The following is a 15,836-nucleotide window of genomic DNA, read 5'->3' as shown; positions in this document are numbered from 1 at the left end:
GCCAATCACGCTCTCCCCCGCCGCCCGGCACCTGAAGTCTTGGCGCCTTTTCCCTCACCCAGCCGGTCGGTCCCCCGTCCCAGAGGCGGGCCCTTGCCCTGGTGCATGCGCACCCTGCGCCCGGGGCTATCCATTTCCAGAGCTCCTCCTTAGGTGTACGTGAGGCAGGAAGTGACGCAAAGCCAGCGGGGGGTCGGCGAAGGAGGGGCCGGACTATAAACAGCTGGTGGGGGCGGTTATCCTCTCAAAGAGCGTCAGCTTCGGCAGACGGAGGTTCGGGGAACAGCGGACTGTGGGGGCTTCCGAGTGAGTGACGCGCTGCTGCTGGTACTCCGCGGACCGCAGTTCCTGCGGGGCTGGTCCGGACGGTCTGCGGAGCCGCCCCGCTCGGTGCTGTCCAGCACCCTCGGGGATTCGCAGGGGACGCGGGGAGGCTGCCGCGCCTCCAGGTGGAGGGCGCGGGCGGGATGGAGCGGGGCCCGCGTGCGGATGGGGAAGAGGCCGCGGCGGCGTGAAGAGCGGGTTGCAGGTGCAGCGGGGTGGGCCGATGGTGCAGAGAGGGACTGCCCTTCGCTTCTCTTCTTTTATGCTCCCTGCTCGCCTCAGTCGCCGAGCGGCGAGTAGTTTCCCTGTTGGGCTCTGAGGGCGAGATAAGGGACTCCCAACTGTCACTTTGCTCCCCGCCATTCTGGATCCGGCTCCCCGGGTCTCTACGATCTCAAGTCCTCACCAGCTGGCCCTTAAAAGATGCAGGTCCTCGTGGGACACCCCTGTACCGCAGACTCCTAAGCGAAGTGTCCGCCCCGCGCGGATCAAGCCATTCTGCCGCAGGGTTGGCCCGCTCCGCTGCGAGCACGTGGCTGCTCTAGAAGTGTCCCCAGGGAATGGCTGTCGGGGTGCGTGGGTGACCTTGAATACATAGCCCTTTGCTTTCTCGGCGGTCGCCCCGGGACCTGGTCTCACTGCTGAGAGGGACAAAGCTCCCTTGGATTCGGTTACGAGCGTATCCTGGGCATTTATAGATAGAGGTTTCTGTAAGCTGTACATTTGAACTCTCTGGTATAACCTGATCTTTCTTGCCTCGCGCTGCCCATTGGCCTGTGTGTGGCTTCTCAGTTTTCCCGAGACACAAGCCTACTGAGCACCGCAGGTTCAGTGAACGCATTGAGAATATTCAGATTGCTTGACTCTTCAGTTTGAGATGGAAGACCATAGGAATAAAACTTAGACTTTGCGAATGCTGTGGCTTAGTAAAAGCTGGGATTGGAATCGGCTTGCACCTTCAGGATATTAGCGATATGGTCAAAGGGCTGTGCTGTATTGACAAACGCATTAGAGGCCCATTGTGTCACTGTTTCTGGTGGACAGCTATCTAAGGTGGTCGCGGGGAGAGTGGGTAAGGAATAATATTTTGTGACTTCACTCTTTTCTGTTAACATTTTCCCTCTGCACACTGTAGTGACCTTGGGTGTATCGGAGAACTTGATTGCTAGTTTTTCCTGTTTGGAAGTGGGGGAGTATTAACAGGATTGCAGTAGGAAATAGTTGTCCTGTTACAGAAGTATTTAGATACCGACATCTTTTTTTTTTTTTTTGATACCGACATCTTTATTCTATGCTTAAATATGAATTTGGAATACTAGATGCTGATTCAGTTGTTTCTAAGCTGGGGAGTTTGACCTTATTGACAAAAACATTTTAGGTGATTTACAGAAGTTGCTCCTTGCTGTGAAAATGTAGGTGTTCTAAAGTATTTGTGGTCTTGCTTTCCTCCCCAGTTTTGGATTATAGTAAACTCAATATGCTTCACAAGAAAAATCCAGAATTAAAAGATTTTTTTGTCATTGATATAAAATGTTTTCTAAAAATCTATATATAGCTTAGCACTCTTGTCTTTGATGGAATGTTCTTATCAAGCAATAGTGTGCTTCTAGCCTGTGCTGAAGCACACTATTGTTGGATAGGGAAGAACACTTTGGATAACTGCCCTCAGGCAAGTCAGTTATTTGCCTCTGATAATGTACCTATCTATACTGGAGCCAGGCTCACAGTTAAATTTGAATCAGACAACAATGAATTTCAAGTGGTTGACCCTCCAGCTGGGCAATCTTTTTTCAGAAAGCTGAATGGGAATAAAGATGCTGCTTGCTCTCCTTGATTTCCTCCATTGCTTTTTCCATTTTGACTCTTAAAGCTAGGAAAGACCTTGACTTTCTCTTTACAGACCATTTTGTATATATACAAGTATGAGTTCTGAGGGACCTGTAGAAGTTTTATAAGATGTATACTCTTTCATTTTCACCTGCAGATGCATAGTTATCTAGGGAAATAGTTTGCAAAATGGGTATCTATATAACCAATTGCTTGAGGTCTTGGAGCCCTACTATGTAAACTTTAAAGTTTCTCTACTTTTAAAAATCTCCCTACTACCCAAGCTTTGCCCAGAGATTTTAGGATTAAACAGAATAGTGGCAGGAATAGGAAGAGATTCCAAGTATAAGGTTTTCATTATATTCTTTTTCTTGTTATTTCCAAATGATATGAACAATGAACCTCATGTACATTAAGCATGCCCCTATATTGTTAAGAAATAAAATCCTTTTACTTTGTTAATTGCCATGTAATTCCATGTCAAGTAATATATAGGTTAGGGAAATAAATCAGAAGAGGATTCATAGAGATGGCCTGTGAGCTGAGCCTGGAAAAAATGAGTAGGACTTCAAGAACAGAAGACTGTCGGTGGGTCAAGGCAGGGGCTGGATTCTGTCTCATTTTGGAAAAAGTAGAGGGCAGTGAAGTACTCGGTAGTGAAGGTCTCTAGAACAGAGCCTCAAGTAGACAGAGGAACCTAACGACATGAGCTCCAGGGACTTGAAACTGTGGCCTCTTTTCTCAATCAAAGTGAGCTTTTCAGTAATAACAAACAAGTGTCTTATTTTTATTTCAGGTAAAAAAGAGTAGTAGCTTTGAGTGTGTTATACATAGATGAAAGTGAATTTTGGTTCCTGATCTCCTCCCCCCCCCCAGCTATACATACTGTATACAGACCCCTGCTTTTAAGACACCCCAAAAAGCTTAAGACAAGATAATTACTGAATTTTAAAAATTAAATAGAAATTCATGCCACATTTAAGATATTAGTTATAAGATTATATGACTTTTAAAGAAATTTGAGGCCTGACCTGTGGTGGCGCAGTGGATAAAGCGTCGACCTGGAAATACTGAGGTCGTCGGTTCGAAACCCTGGGTTTGCCTGGTCAAGGCACATATGGGAGTTGATGCTTCCAGCTCCTCCTCCCTTCTCTCTCTCTCTCTCTCTCTCTCTCTCCCCCTCTCCCCCTCTCCTCTCTAAAATGAATAAATAAAAAATAAATAAAAAAAGATTGTCTCTTCCTCAGCCAGCAGCCTTCCCTGAGTTTAGATTTAAAAAAAAAAAAAAAAAGAAATTTGAGACTGTAGTCTAGCAAGTGCCTTTGCCAGCCTCCTATATTCCATCCCATGACTCAATTGAAGACATTTCAGATCCTCTTCCCTTTCATGTTAAAAACACATGGTTCTCTGTTTAGCTTACCTTAATTTTCATTATTAATATGAGAAACTAAATAGTTTTTCCAGTTTCTGTTAAGAACACCAAAGATATACGAAGTGCTAATATGAATAAAAATCAGGGTGATGTTTGGTTTGTTTTTTGTAGTAGATTGGTATAGCATTGGTGGTGACATCTTGAATTAAGGCAAATAAGCGTTATTTGGCTTTTAGATGTGGCCCTTTAACAGAATTACTTGTTTATAGACAGGGCAGTGTTGTTGCAACTAGTATGGGAAGTTTCTCGTGCTTTTAAATTCAGTTGGAAGAAAATTTATTAAGGGGTTCTTTTAAATAGAAAGCTTTACTATGTGTGAGGTAATTTAGGAAGAATGACTCAAATTTGCTGTATATAAAACTTAATAACTTTTGTGGATATCATAGAATTACTGTATTTTTCACAGATGTGAGGTTAAATGATAAGGTTAAAACTGCAATTGCCTAAGTCACAATTATTTTCCTTTGACTTAATTTTTAAAACTAGAAACCTTGAGGAATGGCTGATACACTAAAGGATTACACTAAATTCAGATGAGAATTAAACTTGCAAGCTACTTTTTCCTTGAAAAGGGTGATTAAAATTGGCTCAGGGTGGGGCCTTCTAGTTCTGGCTCTAGTGATTGGGTTTGTACAGTCCTGGTGCAGTGAAAGTGATAAGCATTTTGTACCAGATGGGGTTAAGAGATTGTGCTTCTAAGAATATCATCTATTTATTGGTTATTGGCTCTGTCTTTAAAGCTACAGAATTTTTAAAAATGATTTTGTTAATAGGTTTTGATAGGAGACTTTTCTAATTCCAGTTTATATAATGTTTGTTTACAGTCTGCATATAATCTTACGACTTGCTTTTGCCATGTGGGTGTTAAATGTGCTGTAAGTGCCCTTGTACTATCAGCAAAGCTGTAAAATGGATAGCATGACATAAATGTTCATTTTATACATCTCAACATAGTATCAATTTATAATTTCAAGTGTTTAGATTCACTTAAACCAAATTAATTTTTAAAATCTTGACTTCACGGTACCTGCGGAAATGGAGAGAAAAAATAATCTAGATTTTGGTTATATTTATGCTTTAACATAACACAGAACTCTGTTGGCTACAGTTGTATATTTTTCTTAGAAAAAAGTTATGATTAAGTTTTTAATATTTCTGGAGATGAAGATTTTTTTTTTTGGAGGGGGCACCCAGATATGAACCAGATGAAGAGTTTTATAACTCAGTAACACATTGAACTTTATTTATTTATTTTTTTTAAAGATTTTATTTATTGATTTTTAGAGAGAGGAGAGAGGAGGTGGTGGGGGAGGAGCAGGAAGGATTAGCTCATAGTAGTTACTTCTTATATGTGCCTAGACTGGGCAAACTCGGGGTTTTGAACTGGTGACCTCAGCATTCCAGGTTGAATGCTTTACCCACTGCGCCACCACAGGTCAGGCTGAACTTCATTTTTACAGTATCAGTTTTCAGCCTTGAACAAGTTATTCAACCTCTCAGATAATTGGCCTCTTCATGTAGAAAATAGCATACTCTGTGATTTTTCTTTTGTGTATTCTTTTTGCATCAAAGATCTATCAGATCATTTATAGGAACTGTTCATTTAATCAGAAGGATCAGGTTTTCTCTTTCTGTTGGAGATCCTTTACTTGTCTATGTAGCTTGATGCGTCTTGACTTAATTTTACTTTGGCTTGTTTGTTTTCTTTTTTTCCAGGTGTCAGTCTATTGTCTTTTGTATTTGTCCCTTTGACTAAATTTAGTTACTTAAATTTACTTACATGGATGACAGTCTAACTAGTTTTCCTCCCATTTTTAATTTTGAAAACTTTCAAGCTTACAGGGAAAATTGAAATAATAGTAAATGCCTATCCATGTACCCTTTACTTAGGTTCATCAGTTGTAAACAGTTTGTGACATTTGCTTTATTTCTTACATGTTTTTTAAAAACTGAACTATTTTAAAGTAAGTTACAGACATTACAAGACTTTATCCTTAAATTTTTAACTATTAATCTCCTACAATCAAAGTGTTCTCAAAAATATAATACCATTATCACACTCCTCAAATCTAACATTGACACAATACTGTTTTCCAGTATAAAATTTATATTCAAACTTCTTATTTCTCCCAATAATGCCATTGAAGCTGTCCCACAGCTACCCCATCTCAATTCAAGATCTGATCAAGGATTACACTAAATTTAGTTGTCATATAATCTAAATATCTTTGTTAGAGACCTTTTCTAAAAAGGAGATGATATATTTAGAAGTAAATTGATACATCATCATCTAGGGTGGTAATGAAAACCCTTCATTAATCTGATACAATAGCATATCATTGTCATAATTTCTCTTTTATTACTAGGCTCTTCTGTGTGGCAGCTCAGAATGATGGATCAAGCCAGATCAGCATTCTCTAACTTGGTAAGCTATTTTAAGTTTATATTTCTTTGCCACCAGTTTGTAAGAATAGGAGGTACATAATAATGACTTTTACCCAAAGATATTATCACATTCATTTACATTTGAAATGGTGATCTTGAGGCATAATTCACCCCACAAAAGAATATTTAGTCTTGAATAGAATTAATTATGGAAAATCTTGTCAGAAGTTTCAAGGTATTTGGAGCTTGGTAGAGGGGACCACCACGTAGATCAGATGAACTGAAGAAAGCACAGATCACAATGTATATGAGTAGATATACATAACAGAAACCCTGAATGAAAAGGCTGAATGAAATGGAGAAGGCCAGGGAACGATATAGCCCTCACCTGCCATTGACAGAACTGGGTACATGGAAGAATATTGGTTTGAAAGGGGAACTTCTTTTTCCCTAAGAGTGAATAGCAAGTCATAGTAATGGCCCAGTAACAAGTATAGTGCCTGACCAGTCTTTCTGTGAGTGTTCGTACTCCCTTTCTTCCTTTTCATGATGCTTTCTTTCTCTCTTTTAAAAAAAAAATCTCAGTTTGGTGGAGAACCGTTGTCATACACCCGGTTCAGTCTCGCACGGCAATTAGATGGTGATAACAGCCATGTGGAGATGAAACTAGCTGCAGATGAAGAAGAAAATGATGACAATAACATGAAGAGTAGCCGTGCCCGTGTTGCAAAACCGAAAAGGTTTAGTGGATATATCTGCTATGGAACCATTGCTGTAATCATGTTTTTCTTGATTGGTAAGAATGGCCATTCAAAAGTTAATGTTCCTTATCATCAACTCTAGGAAGTTTCTTAATTCAGGTCAGCAAACATTTATATTGTACCTTTTTATGTGCTACTGTGCTAGGTACTAGCAAAACAATCATTATTCTATACCTGTCTTTGAGTTTAGCCTGGTAGGAAAAAGAGACACATGAATCATTTCAGTGTAATGTGTCAATGTCACACTAGAAATAGCACAGGATATTTATAGCATAGAAGCTTGGCCAAAGGATTCAAGGATGGCTTCTGGGAAGAAAAGGTATCTATGCTTTGAAAAGGTAACTTTAAAATAAAAGATATTATATAATTTATTAGCTTAAATGGTTTAAAATATATAAAACAGGTACATTATTTACTTTCAAACTGCTTTAAGTTTGATTAAAACCAGTATTTAAGACTTAGCTGACATTTTTGGTGGCTGGGAAGATGAGATCACGGCTGGGTCGAGGACGGCAGATCTCACTGTCTTCCCAACCCTTCTACCCTCCCCTGAAGGCCCCAATAAAGTGGTTTGACCCCCCAAGAAAAAGACTTAGCTGAAAATATTAACAGTTCCTATAGGAATAGATTATAAATGGAATTTTGTGGATTCAGCTCTGAAACATTTTATCCTTAGGATTTATGATTGGCTACTGGAGCTATTGTAAACGTTTAGAACCAAAAGCTCAATGTGAGAAAACAGAGCCTCCTGAGGAAGAGGAAACAGAAGAGTACTTCCCCGAAACACCTTCCCGCTTATTGTGGACAGACCTCAAAGCAATGTTGTCAGAGAAACTGAATGCTGCAGAGTTTAACACAATCAGGTAACGTGGAGCTGCTGCACACGCTCAACTCAATACCTAAACAAAGACAATACTCTGGAGGACAGGCTTTTTAGAGTATTGGAGACTTCCCATATTTAGAGTGTAAGGAGTCAGTAAAGAATTTAAACTATGTTAATGGGGAAATAAGTTAAAATTTTTGTGAGGAGTCTTTTTCTTCTTTGTTTTTTTTAAGTGAGCAGAGGGGAGATAGTGAGACACTTGCATGTACCCTGAACAGGATCCACCTAGCAACCCCTGTCTGGGGCCAATGCTCAAATCAACTGAGCTATTTTTAGTGCCTGAGGCTGATGCCAGAACCAGTCAAGCCACTGGCTGTGTGAGGATATGAGGGAAAGTAAGGGGAGAGTGAGGAGAGAAGCATTCGCTTCTCTTGTGTGTCCTGACTGGGAATCGAACCCAGGGCATCTATATGCTGGACCAAAGTCCTAGCCATTGATCCAACTGGCCAGGGCTTCTTTTTTTTCTTTTTTTTTTTTCTTCTTTTTTTAAAATTTTCTAAATAAGTGAGAAGCAGGGAGGCAGAAAGACATAACCCCGCATGCACCCGACTTGGATTGCCCGGGGCAATGCTCTGCCCATCTGGAGTGGCATTGCTCCATTGCAACTGGAGCCATTTTAGCGCTCGAGGCAGAGGCCATGGAGCCATCCTCAGTTCCTGGACCAACTTTGTTCCAATGGAGCCTTGGCTGCAGGAGGGGAAGAGAGAGAAAGTAAAGGGGGAAGAATGGAGAAGCAAATGGGCGCTTCTCCTGTGTGCCCTGGCCAGAAATTGAACCCAGGACTTCCACACGCCAGGCCAATGCTCTACTGCTGAGCTAGCTGGCCAGGGCTCCTTTTTCTTTAAAAAAAAAAAAAAAAAAAAAAAAATCACATCTTTAATCTTTCTGTCATCTGGATCTTTGTAGCTTGTTGCTTGCTGTTTGGCTTTCTTTTGCTCTGATTTTCCATCTGATCCCTTTTATGTTCTGCTACTCTCCCCAAGGACATCAGTAGTCTTTTTTCTTTATCTTCTAGATTGAGACTAACTTGACTGCCCAACTTGATGTCTCTAGTACTGTATTGTATTCCTTGATTTCTTCTGATTCTCACTTAAAAAAATCTAATAACTAATATGCTATGTATATTTACAAGTAGCCAGGGCAGATCAGAACAAGCAGTTTTACATCCAGAGGATTGACAGTACATCAAAGTAGGTGAAAACTGAAGCTGTAATCTTGAGTTCACCAACAGTAATACTGTCTTCTTATCTTTTCTCATGAAAGATCTTCTGGAAACTGCTCGTTTTCCTAAAACTATCCTAAGTAGATATAATGTATTGGGATGGGCTCTTGAAGGAATGCTTTACAGTTGATAAGATGGTTTTAACAAATTTGAAGTCATAAATAAATTTCTTCAGATATTGGGCGCAAGTTTTTATTTATTTATCTGGACAGTCAAAGTTTTGGGTCACCGTTAATTTATCTTAACTCTAATGGATAATATTGATTTATGCATTTAAAACAATTGTTGCAAACTAGACATTTGGTTATGAATATGCTGTAGTGCATATAGATATCAAATCATAATGGTGTATACCTGTCTGTAATGTTGTTAACCAGTATTTTCTTAATTTAAAAAATATTTGCTTGCCTGACCTGTGGTGGCGCAGTGGATAAAGCGTCAACCTGGAAACGCTGAGGTTGCCGGTTCAAAACCCTGGGCTTGCCTGGTCAAGGCACATATGGGAGTTGATGCTTCCTGCTCCTCCCCACCTTCTCTCTCTTTCTCTCTCTCTCTACTCTCTATAATGAATAAACAAAAAAATCTTAAAAAAAATATTTGCTTGATATTTGAGTTTAATATTTATGTTAAATTAAACTTTAATTTGTTTAACCGTGATATTTTTTCTTCTAGGCGGCTGAATGATATATCTTATGTCCCTCGTGAGGCTGGATCTTATAAAGATGAAAGCCTTGCTTTTTATCTTGAAGATCAATTTCGTAAGCTTAAACTCAGCAAATTCTGGCACGATGAACATTTTGTTAAGATTCAGGTTGAAGGCAGGTATGTTGAAAGATGGTAAACTTATTTTATATAAGTAGCTACTTTTAGTTATGATAAATATAGCAAAGACAATATATTAAAGCCATTAAATTTTTTCCCCAGTGGTGGTCTTAGCTTAATTTTAACTTAATCTTTTTAACAGTGCTCCAAACTCCATGGTTGTGGTGGATACGAACAATAACTCAGTGAACACAGAGTACCCTAAGGGTTACGTGGCGTACAGTAAAGCTACGACAGTTACTGTAAGTAAGGCAGAACAGTGCATGACTTTTTTTTCTCTGTTGTACAGCTCAAAAACTCATTGTCTTTACTGTTCTTAAAAGTTAGAGTACACATTTACTTGTAAAACATAACCGGTTATGAGATATTCTTGTTCCTAACCTTCCTATGTCATGGTGAAAATAAAATCCCAAGTCTTCCCTAAATATCAGCATGGCTGTTTCCTCACTTTGTGTAAGTCTTTTCTCTAACATTACCTCTCTAGGGAAGTCATTCTTGATTATCTGATCAAAAAATATCCTCCCGCCTGACCAGGTGGTAGAGCATTGGATTGGAACAGGGAGGACCCAGGTTTGAAACCCCAAGGTCGCCAGCTTGAGTGTGGGCTCATCTGGCTTGAGCAAGGGCTCACTTGGTCTACTGTATCCCCCTGGTCAAGGCACATATGAGAAAGCTGTCAATGAACAGCTAAGGTGCTGCAATGAAGAATTGATGCTTCTTTAGCCTGGCCAGGCAGTGGCACAGTGAATAGAGCATCGGACTGGGATGCGGAGGACCCAGGTTTGAGACCCGAGGTCGCCAGCTTAAGCACAGGCTCATCTGGTTTGAGCAAAAAGCTCACCAGATTGGACCCAAGGTCGCTGGTTTGAACAAGGGGTTGCTCAGTCTGCTGAAGGCTCACGGTCAAGGCACATATGAGAAAGCAATCAATGAACAACTAAGGTGTTGCAATGTGCAACGAAAAACTAATGATTGATGCTTCTCATCTCTCCGTCCCTGTCTATCCCTGTCCCTGTCTATCTCTCTCTTTGACTCTCTGTCTCTGTAAAAAAAAAAAGAATTGATGCTTCTCATCTCTGTCCCTTCCTATCTGTCTCTCTCTGTCTCTGTCACAAAACAAAACAAAAAAAATGTCCTCCTCTAATCACTTCCCCTTACCTTGTTTTATTTTTCTTCATAGTACTTATGGCACCTGACATTCATTTGATTCCACACTGGAATGTAAGCTACATGAAGAGCTAGGGGTTGGTTTCATTTATTGCTATGTCCTAGAGCCTTGGACAGTGCCTGACGCATGGTAGTCATGCTGAACGAATGCACATATCAGATTCCCCTTTATATGGGGACAGATATCAATACCGTCTTGGCTGTAGTCTAGTCCTAACTTTAATTCTTTAATGCTTGATCTTATAAAATTTGGGCAAATGTGGGCAGACTACTATTAACATAAAAAAGCAGCTAGATAGAATAGCTCTATCTAGGTTTTTCAGGTTAAAAACCACATCTATGTACGTTAAAGGTATATGTAGTAGATGCCTTCCAAGCCAGATGAAGTTTCTGCTTGTTCAGTCTGCCTGCTTTCCTGTGCTATTTCACTTTCCCTAGTTACCTACAAGCTTGCGGTTTGGAAGTGCATGGATTGTTCTGTTAAAAAACATTGAAGGTTTTAGTTCTCCCTGCAAGTTTTGTATATTTAGATAGTTGGTTATTTTTTTATTTTTTGTATTTTTCTGAAGTTGGAAACGGGGAGACAGACAGACTCCCGCATGCGCCCGACCGGGATCCACCCGGCATGCCCACCAGGGGGCGATGCTCTGCCCATCGGGGGCCTTGCTTTGTTGCAACCAGAGCCATTCTAGCACCTGAGGCAGAGGCCATAGAGCCATCCTCAGCGTCCAGGCCAACTTTGCTCCAATGGAGCCTTGGCTGCGGGAGGGGAAGAGAGAGACGGAGAGGAAGGAGAGAGGGAGGGGTGGAAAAGCAGATGGGCGCTTCTCCTGTGTGCCCTGGCCAGGAATCGAACCTGGGACTCCTGCATGCCAGGCCGGCACTCTACCACTGAGCCAACGGGCCAGGGCCTAGATAGTTGGTTATTAATGTCAATTGATAGCTGTACATCTGAGCTTTATCTAATATTAGAGTTTAGGAACATTATAATGATAGCTTACAAACATCTAAAAGTTGATCTCTGCAAGTCAGTTCATTGTAATAGTCTGTTTTTGGACAAATTTGTTATCAGAACTTCCAGTTAAGACCTGTTTCTATGTATGTCCTCAATTGTCTGGGGTTCAAGTGTGAAATATTATGTAATTGGTGCTGCCATAGCTAGCCTACAATATTTATATTGGTGTAGTGTGTCTCTTTTACATATCCTGTTGTCCTTTTTTTCCCCCTGAGATGTCTGAATCAATGTAAAATAGATTAAATGTAAATTAATTAATGTGAATAGATGTAGATTAAAGCCAGCATGGAAGATGTGAATATATGAGACCAGAAATCTTAACTTTACTCCTGATAACTGACTACTTTTGACTTTAGAACTCCCATACAACCTTTCTACGCCTTGGCCCTTATTTTCCCTTTCTTGGGTTTGATCTGTAAAACCATTCTGTCTTAGACTCGATGGCTGTTCCAATACCATGGTGCTCATTAAATCTAATGTCTTTATTTTAGGGTAAACTGGTCCATGCTAATTTTGGAACTAAACAAGACTTTGAGAGTTTAAACACTCCTGTGAATGGATCTTTAGTGATTGTTAGAGCAGGGAAAATCACTTTTGCTGAAAAGGTGAGTATGCATTATTAAATACAGTGGAGTCATACCATTCTTGAGTTAAATGGATTTTAGTTTCATTACATTCTGAAAACCAGTAGTCTTAAACTCTCACCACTTGATAATATAATTTAATTTATTAAAGTACTCAACAAACCCCAATTATCTAAAGTTATAGAATACTTCAACACTATAGCATATGCACTTGGATTATTTTGTAGCCATTATATTTCAGTGAAAATGAACTCATCAGAAATGCTTAAGTGAAAGCAGTTTAAATTGTGTCTGTGTGTGTGTGTGTATATATATATATATATAAAACTCAGTTATAACTAGGTTTTATAAAAAAGAAAATTAAAAGCCACACCTACAGAAGGGATTAGAGTGGAATATATCAAAAGACAGTGGTTTTCTTGGACAAGTTTTTATTATTTCTTTTTAAAGTTCTTAGTGAGTTTTAAGGCATATATTTTTTCTAACCAGAAAAGCTATTTGAAACATTTGTGAATAAAGGTGTAATCCTTTATAACCCTTTGTTTTAACATAAAGTCCAGTATATATTCTTCTAATTTTATATGATTAGGTCTTCATATTCTGGGCCTTATCTGTTTTTCTTTAGGTTGCAAATGCTGAAAGTTTAAATGCAGTTGGTGTTTTGATCTACATGGACAAAACAAAGTTTCCCATTGTTAAAGCAGACGTTCCATTCTTTGGTCATGTGAGTTCTTATTTCTTGAGTAAATGAGTTTCTGCATTCTAAAATTACTGCTAGATCTCATTTGCATTCATAGAAATAGAATTGTGCCATCCTTAAATACGTGTTTTACTTCTGAGAGAGTTTTAGCAGTGAGTGAGGTGGATTATGTGACTTTCAGACCTACTTATTACTAAAAATACTTGAGTAGTATGGTGGGAACTTATCCACAGTTTTGCTTTCAGTTATCCAATGTCAGTCGTGGTCTGAAAATATTAAATGAAAAATTCCTGAAATCATAAGTTTTAAGTTGTATGCTTTTCTGAGTAGTGTGATGAAATTTTGAGTCATTCCACTTCGTCTGGCCTGGGACGAGTGGATCAGTGCTGTATACGCTACCCACTCATAAGTCACTAAGTAGCTGTCTCAGTTATCAGATTGCAGTGCTCAGTGTATTGCAGTGCTTGTGTTCAAGAAAGCCTCATTTTACTTAATAAAGGCCTTAAAGTGCAAGAGTAATGATGATGCTGTCGGTTCAGATATACCAAACAGGAAGCTGTACAGTGTGTGTATGTACAGGAAAAAATGTAGTATATATAAGGCATCCTGGGGGGGGGTGTTGGAACATACTCCCCATGGATATGGGGGACTATAGTGTCTTGAATTGAGAATTTGGCATATGCCATATAAAACGAGTCACGTAGCATAGAGCTACTCACTTTTCAGACTTGAAGCACGGGAAGTAGCCTCATACTGAATCTGAGTCTTAGAGGGAAACTTCTTGAGTAAGTACCTGATAAAGCTGATTACTCTTCTGTTTACTAGGCTCATCTGGGGACAGGTGACCCTTACACACCGGGATTTCCTTCCTTCAATCATACTCAGTTTCCACCATCTCGGTCATCAGGATTGCCTAATATACCTGTCCAAACAATTTCCAGAGCCAGTGCAGAGAAACTGTTTGAGTAAGTTCTGATTTGAAAACTGTCTTGCAGGGTGAGAGTTTATGATTAAAGAGGGATAATTTGTTTAAGTTGATTTGATTTAAATCTTAAAACTATTGGCTACAGTTTTCCACATTTGGAACATTTTGGGGATGGATAGCTATTAACTTGATATAGAAAAAAGAAATTTTCCCCTCCATAAAGTAATATTAATAATAGACACCAGATTTACAAACTCAAGGAACCCTTGTTCAGTTCATGCAGTGAATTCCTTGTGCAATAATCCTGGCGTAGCTTCTGCTTGAATACTTCTTGTGGTAAAGCACTTTTTTGTCTGTGGCAACCCATTCAGTTATTGGGAATCTGTTAGAATTCATGTTGAGCTGAAATGTTGTTCCCTATGACACCCATTAGTTCTGGATTTTCTTTTTAGCAATAGAACAGTTTAACTTTTCTTGTCTATAGATTTAATATCCTCAGTCCTCGTTACAGTTTCTAGATGTTTTGCAGCCATGATTAGTCCTGGAAATCCCTAGTGTAGTAGTATCTCTCTTTAAAAACAGGACCCAGTCTGATTCCAGTACATGACATTGATTTTTATCTTGATCTGGATATATTGTATACCTCACTGGCATAGGATGTCAGTCTAGTTTCAGATATTCATGGGAACATTTATTTGCCGAGTGACATAGAGCAAGTTACTCCATTGATCGTGTTTCTTTTCTTTCTTTTTTTTTCTTTACTTAACTGGATAGCTAAAATATTTTGTACCTAACAGGGTGATTGGTCTCAAATGAAGAGCATCTACATGTAAGGACTTTGTACAATACTGTGACTATTAATAATGCTGTCTAAGTCTAAGAGGCATTTGTTATAATAGGTTCATATTATTATTTTTTATGATTTATTGATTTTACAGGGGTGGGGGTGGCATAGCGCGAGAAGTATCAACTCATAGTTGCTTCACTTTGGTTGTTAATTGATTGCTTGTTGTATGTGCTTTGACCAGGCAAGCCCAGGGTTTCGAACTGGCAATCTCAGCATGGTAGGGCAACACTTTATCTGCTGCGTCACCACAGGCCAGGCTGTAATAGGTGATTCTTATTGACTCATACCAAACTTAGAATCAGGTCTTCATTCTCACCACATAACCTGTGAAGCCAGCCCCTTATCTTATCCTTGTGTAGTGAAGGATAATAATGATTTGACATATAGTGTGATCCTAGAACAATGCAGAGATTGGGGCACTGACCACTCCCACAATTGAAAATTTGTGTATAACTTTTGACTCCTCAAAAACTTAACTACTAATGGCCTACTGTTGATCAGAAGCCTTACCAATAACAGAAACAGCCAATTAACACATATTTTGTTACATGTATATGTATTATACAGTGTGTCCGTAAAGTCATGGTGCACTTTTGACCGGTCACAGGAAAGCAACAAAAGATGATAGAAATGTGAACTCTGCATCAATAAAAGGAAAACTCTCCCAGTTTCATACCTATTCAGTGCAGTTCGATGTGGGCTCACGCACAGATTTTTTAGGGCTCCTTAGGTAGCTATCCCGTATAGCCTCTACAGACTCATCACTGACTGATAGCCTACCAGAATGGTGTTTCTCCACCAAACTGCCGGTTTCCTTCAACTGCTTATCCCACCAAGTAATGTTATTCCTATGTGGTGGCGCTTCGTTATAAACATGCCAATATTCACGTTGCACTTTGGTCATGGATTCGAATTTAGTGAGCACAGAACACACTGAACTTT

General features: G+C 39.6%; 1 protein-coding gene across 1 annotated transcript in view; it reads left to right on the top strand.

Annotated features, from left to right (window-relative positions):
- Positions 1 to 204: 204 nt before the first annotated feature.
- TFRC (transferrin receptor) overlaps positions 205 to 15,836 on the top strand; it is a 33,573-nt gene continuing 17,941 nt past the window's right edge. The window contains exons 1-9 of the mRNA XM_066240923.1: positions 205 to 306; positions 5,950 to 6,008; positions 6,554 to 6,764; positions 7,406 to 7,592; positions 9,507 to 9,656; positions 9,799 to 9,898; positions 12,330 to 12,443; positions 13,048 to 13,146; positions 13,948 to 14,087. Of these exons, the coding sequence (XP_066097020.1) occupies positions 5,973 to 6,008; positions 6,554 to 6,764; positions 7,406 to 7,592; positions 9,507 to 9,656; positions 9,799 to 9,898; positions 12,330 to 12,443; positions 13,048 to 13,146; positions 13,948 to 14,087 (1,037 nt within the window). The 5' untranslated portion in view covers positions 205 to 306; positions 5,950 to 5,972. The remainder of the gene's footprint in view (positions 307 to 5,949; positions 6,009 to 6,553; positions 6,765 to 7,405; positions 7,593 to 9,506; positions 9,657 to 9,798; positions 9,899 to 12,329; positions 12,444 to 13,047; positions 13,147 to 13,947; positions 14,088 to 15,836) is intronic.

Source organism: Saccopteryx bilineata, chromosome 8 (assembly GCF_036850765.1).
Source record: "Saccopteryx bilineata isolate mSacBil1 chromosome 8, mSacBil1_pri_phased_curated, whole genome shotgun sequence".
In the NCBI taxonomy this organism is placed as follows: domain Eukaryota; kingdom Metazoa; phylum Chordata; class Mammalia; order Chiroptera; family Emballonuridae; genus Saccopteryx; species Saccopteryx bilineata.
The sequence above is the reverse complement of the archived record's forward strand: the minus strand, read 5'-3'. Positions and strand labels throughout refer to the sequence as shown.